The sequence below is a fragment of the Vicugna pacos genome, chromosome 5, assembly GCF_048564905.1.
Source record: "Vicugna pacos chromosome 5, VicPac4, whole genome shotgun sequence".
Classification (NCBI taxonomy): domain Eukaryota; kingdom Metazoa; phylum Chordata; class Mammalia; order Artiodactyla; family Camelidae; genus Vicugna; species Vicugna pacos.
This window is the reverse complement of record NC_132991.1, coordinates 18,349,399-18,355,398: the sequence shown is the minus strand read 5'-3', so window position 1 is coordinate 18,355,398 and position 6,000 is coordinate 18,349,399. Positions and strand designations below refer to the sequence as shown.

The window sequence follows — 6,000 nt, the reverse complement described above, 5'->3', positions numbered from 1 at the left end:
AAGTAAATTGTGTTGATGTAGCTGACTCCCTTTTGGAGGGAAAATTGTTTCTCAATCTCAGTCTTTATGCTCATGTAAATTTTAAACATTTATTTTTTTAAAGTGAAACTATAAAATTATTATGATAAAATATGTTTATATTTTAAAACCACAGTTTTAGAAGGTCTTTAAAAATGTGTCAGAAACCCAGAAATTAAAAAAAGGAAAAAAAGGAAATTTGACTGAATAAAATAGGAAAACTTAAATATATCAAAAAAATGAACAAAACACTATAAAATCATAGATAAAATCAAAAGAAAAGAAAATGAGAGGAAATGACAACACATGACAAAGTTAATTTTGTAACATCTTAAGTGTTTATTTTTAGTAATCAATAAAAATAAGAAACTACAACAGAGTAATGCACATAGACAAATACTTCACAAAAAGGAAAAAAATCATTTTTTAACGTCCAGGATTATCAGTAAGTATATACTTTACTAGTATTTAAAGAATCTATAACACATATTTTATTGGTAGTCCAGGAAATTCCACTACAATCAACAAATGAGAAGAATTTTATCACGATATAAGTCAGTGAAATTGAGTTGTCTCATTTTTCCAGCTTTTGCGGTCTGTAGCCCTCATGTATCCTCTCTACCTGGAGAAGCGATAGAATTAAGACCATTTGTCATATATAATTCTACATGGAAGTCCAAGAATATCTTGGACTTTTCTAGATTTTACATATAAGGGACAATACTCCGTTTATGTTATGAGATGTATTTATAATTTTAACACAGAATTAAGTGAATGATCAACGCTGTTCAAAATACAATTTTTGAATACGTTCTCATGATGGATACTTATGCCTCAGCCACTATGAAACTCAGATTATTATTAAAAAGAACCTTTCCCTCTTTCTTGATGCTGAACTCAGGTTCTTGCAGATCTTTCGTAATTTCTGCTTTCAGATCAGGTGGTGCTGTTTTATTAAAGTGGCGGGTTTCTGTCAAAAAATCCCAAAGCAGGTCTCCATTTTCACTGCCATCAATAAAGCAGTCAGATACGTCCATGGTGGACAGAAGATCGTAACATTCATACTTAATCCCCAACTTGTCCAGCATCTGAGTGACATGGGATGATGTGACATACTGGCAGAGGTCATCCCGGGGTAAGCGGGATCCATACTTTTTCCACAGCTTGTCCCAGCCGCTGGTTCCTGGTCAACAGAACAGAGTTCACACTTTCGGCTATTCTTTTCATTTGCCTACTCCGCCAAGCAGTACACTAGATGCTTGGAACAGAGCAGTCAAGTTAAAAAAATCTTGCCTATGTGTAGCTCAGTTCGAAGAGTGTAGGGGGTGGGGGGAGAGAAAGTTAAATAAATAAGTAATAAAGTAATAAATCAGATATCTGATAGTACTAAGTGCTAGTGAAAAATCAGAGCAAAGAATAAAGAGGATCAAAGAGTTGGACCTTCTAATCTATGCATGTAATACTGGGATGTTACCTACGCAGTGGATACAATGCAGTAATTAAGAATGATCTATAAAGCCTGACTGCATATGAAGCTTGGCTTTTCCTATTATTAGCTTTATGAACCTGTGCCTCAGTTTTGTCCTCTGCAAATTAGGGATAATAATAGAATATATTCATAGGACTGTTTCAAGGAGTCTGTTAAGGAGTGAGTTAATAAAGTAAGGCACTTAGAACCATACTGGCACATAGTAAACATTGCTCAAGTATTAGAAAATTAAATTGGACTTGGCCACAGTGCTATAAGAGAGAACCTGTATTTTCAAGGATTAAAAGTTAAGATTTCAAAGGCATGAGATTTGAAACTCCTTTATGATGGAAAGAAAGTAATGCACTCTCCAGTAAAGTACACAAACAATACATACCCACACAGTTCTGCATATAACTATAGGATGTTCAAAGACCCCTGGCCTTCATCCATCAACCAGGCTAAAGTACCCTGACTTAACAAAAAAAAGGCTATCAAGAAAGAAAATGGTAAATAATAAATAGCCTAGATAATTGATGTTCTACTGATATTTCAGACAAGGGAATAATACTTGCAGGATAAGCTCTCAGAGAAAGTAGAATTGGAATGAAGCAGGAAAACAAACACAAAAACAAACAAAAAACACCTCAGTTCAATTAAAAAAAAAAATGAGGGTCATGTGTATATGCTAAAAAACCTTTCATTCCAAAGACAGTGATTGTCTGCCCAAATAAGAATTTGCCTACAAGCAAGACGTTACAAGAAAATAAATATTTCAGTGGTTGAGGAGAGGCTCTGTTGTTGTTGTTGTTGTTGTTGTTGTTGTTGTTATTATTATTATTATTATTATTATTATTATTAACCTGGCAGAGTAAAAAGAACCAAACACTAATTGCAGAGAATTTGCTGGTGTCAGTGTTCTGTGACTCGGTGCCATTTCTGAGCTGAGCAATTATACACTTTTTGACTGATGCATTATCATAATGGCTCTCGGTGGGCACAACATATGGTGTTAATTTTGTTTTCAACATGATATAAACCATGTCCTTTTCCCCCCACTGTATGAAAAATAACACACCATGATTTGCCTCCTTCCTTAGTCAGATAAGGAGAGGGCAGGACCGAAAACTTCACTGATTTCCTTCTGTCTTCCTTAACCAGATAAGTTGCATTTTAATTAGTAACTCTCTCAACTAATGCCTGGCTACTACATTTGCAGGAAAACAAATTTATTACTATGACATTATTTTAGTGTGAGATATTCCTCATTTAAAAAAAATCCACCTCTTCTTATTTCTCTTCTTTTTCATCTGCAAATCAAATCTTTTCTCTTTATAATCAGGAACTTCTGCTTGTTATAAATAAATGAGTATTTACTGAGCTGGGCTAATTCTTTTAAGGATCCTTAGCAACCAGAGGAAGACCTCTCTTCGCTTGAGCAACATGTATTCAAATGGGCTGACCAGTAAAATACTGTCATTTAATTCTGATTTCAGTTTCTCTTTCTTTTCCTAGTTTCTCTTGCCTATGCTTCATTGCTTTTGTTTGCCTACTTCAGTGTGCACTGTGTGCACTGTGTTGTGTGTGTGAATATGTGTATCTTCTTTATTGAGTCTTTTATTCCTGTTTATTAAATCCACCTTCAGATATCCAGCACTTTCTATATTCTCTGACTTCATGTCTATCATGTGGTAAGTTTTAGTTAAAACATGTTCTCTTTTTTTGGATGGACATTCAGAACTAGTTGTAGTTAGGCTATTACAAAGCAGGAACAATAAACAACTATTCAGTTCCATTCAAATACATTCACTGGCTGTTGTCTTCTAGGTGCCGAAGGCTTAGCAAAGATCTGGGGCTAGAAATGAGAGGCAGAGCCCCCTGCTCTCTGGGAACTCCCCTTAAACTCCCCATGTGCCTCTGTTAGGAAACTTGGCACACTACTGAAAGTGTTTACACATCTAATAGATTAGGAGCCTTTCAAAGGTAGAGGAAGAGTAATAGTCATCTTTGCAACCTCAGAGCCTAGCAGTGACTGACAGTAGGCGATCGGTAAAAGCTGAATGAACCAAATCTACACAATGACTATGCTGTCTGAGAGTGCAGGCTGAATATGCTGAACATACCTGGCACCTTAACCAAGCTAGGTGCCATGCACAATTAAATCTAGAATCTCACCCTATATTCCATTATCTTACAATCTAATAAACTGCAAAAATGGGTATCCATATGGTGCTCACATAACTAAGTCAGTCAGTCTTTTCAGAGAAATAACTTGTCAGTTCAGTGACAGGTCAGTTTCTGGCTGGGTTGGACTAGCAGGAGCCTTAGCTGTGAGGCATTTGTAAGATGACCCTTTAGAGCAAGAGGTTAATACACATATGCCATTATCTGCTTAGATGAGATGCTGGCTCAGTGAGGGCTCTGAGACATTTACTTTAGTAACTAGTTCTAGGCTTGGCCGACTCTGTCTGCAGTGAGTGGTCGGTTTGCCGCCCTGCAGTGAGGCTATGGATGACAGTATTGCCCTGAAACAAAGGATGCAGGCTTCTGCACTTCTAGGGAATTTTGAAGCAGATTCCATTTAGAAAGTGACTCCAACATACTTGATAAAAAATGGTTCACTGAACCATTTTGGTGTCAGTGTTCCAAGTTTTAGGGTACTGTTCAAGTTTAAGGAATGTTTCGTTGGGCCAGTGTAGAGAGTGGTGTTTCAAGAGTTATAGTTTGGACTAAGAAGGCTGCCTAGGGCAGTGGTTTTTATGCAGGCTGAAGTGGGAAGCTGATCCGGCACCTCAGGTGACCTAGGGAGCTTTCTCAAACTTGTCTGCTCTCCGTGGACTGGTCTGGCAGACAGGGATTGGAGGTGACATCATCAAATGAAAAAGTGACTAATCAAAGTGTGGATTCATCCAATACATGTTGATTGACAATGATACAAGACAAATCTGATTGGAAAGTTCTTGTGATTACATTTGTTTTCAGTGTTGGAAATTGACCATGATCCATTTTTCTAAAAGTTGACCCAAATCTATGTCTGGGCTTTATGAATGCAACAAAGTAATTGTTTCTATTTTTGAAAAAGGAAACTGTAACCAATTCCACATACCAAGGGGCTAATAGAATTTATCTCAGAGAAATATATTGTTGTTAAGATAGTTTTATAGGTGTACAGGTTTATCTAGGTCAAGAGAGGTAGAGCAAAAAGTAGTTAAATGGCTCTGTATAACAAGAGGGGCACAAGGGGGGTGTGAGGAGTCAGTACTTAAGGAAAAGCACTGAGCTAAGAAGATATGGGTGAGGTCTGAGAGAAGTTCTGAGCAGGTGCAAGAAAACTGGGTCCTGACGGAGCAAGAGGAAAGCCAGAATAGCCACTCTTTTTTGATGATGAATTGTGTTTCTGCTGTTCTTCCTCCTCATAGATCTTAATATCTTCCAAAATCAAAGGATGGTGCTTTGGAGAATGAAGGAAGTAGGGCTATGTCCACGGTGGGACAAAGCAGAACAGGATAAGAAAAGATAACTCAGTACATGTAAGGTTTGGAGATAAGAAATCAGAAGTTGAAGTGGGAGCAGAAATTTGGAGGAAACAGTGGCTGGCAACCATCAGGAGCACGTAAGCAGGACCCCCAGGAATCCTCAGGAGTCATGGGGTGAGGGATGAACCACCCAAGTAAGCTGAGATGAGGCCTCCAATCACTTACTCTGGGTTTGTAAGAGTTAAGTATGAGCCCGTAAGACTGGGGAATCTAGAGACATGCAGGCTACACTAAGTTGATGACAAAATCAACATACTTTAAAATTTATTTCCCCTATCAGGTAGAATATTTTCTTTAACTGCAAAGGAAACTATATTGAACAAGGTGGGTTTAAAAATTGTTTTTTACCTATACTTAATTAATTTATTTACTTAACAACTTTCCTGATAAATAGAGGCAATAAAGTATGACTTTTAGCCTTAGGAGAGAAGTGGAAAATTCAAATTAAATACCTAAATCCATTTTCTCCTTTTGCTAAGTGGTTCTTTAAAGATAATATGTAATATCTAAAGATAATATGTAATATTTCTTCTATAGCTGTATAATCTCTTCTAAGAAAGCAGTACATATGGTAAAGGAAGGAGGTCATTAGTGTCCTTTTAATAACTTGACAGCTGTTATTTGTTGCATTCTTCTGTCTAGGAACCATATCTATTGACAGTTTCCCTCTTTGGGACACCTGTCTCCCAGACTGTGTACAGTAATGAAATTATAAACTGCATCCTGAAAAAGTTAGTAAAATATTTCCACCATCAAACTACAGAATGAATAATTTTTGACCCACATTTTTAAATAAAAAGCTAACTGGTTTTTGAGCTTTTACTTCTTTTCTTTAATTTTCTTCCCCATGAATGTATGTATATATGTATGTATGTATGTATATAGTACATAGGAGCTACATATATGTGTAGATGCCATATAACATAGGTATGGTTATCCAGAAATAGCCCTTGCATAAACTGAGACTCATGGGCCAGA

General features: G+C 36.7%; 1 protein-coding gene across 1 annotated transcript in view; it reads right to left on the bottom strand.

The window, feature by feature from the left end:
* Positions 1 to 225: 225 nt before the first annotated feature.
* The window catches only part of HNMT (histamine N-methyltransferase), a 31,535-nt gene continuing 25,760 nt past the window's right edge, over positions 226 to 6,000 (bottom strand). The window contains exon 6 of the mRNA XM_072960910.1: positions 226 to 1,201. Within this exon, the coding sequence (XP_072817011.1) occupies positions 846 to 1,201 (356 nt within the window). The 3' untranslated portion in view covers positions 226 to 845. The remainder of the gene's footprint in view (positions 1,202 to 6,000) is intronic.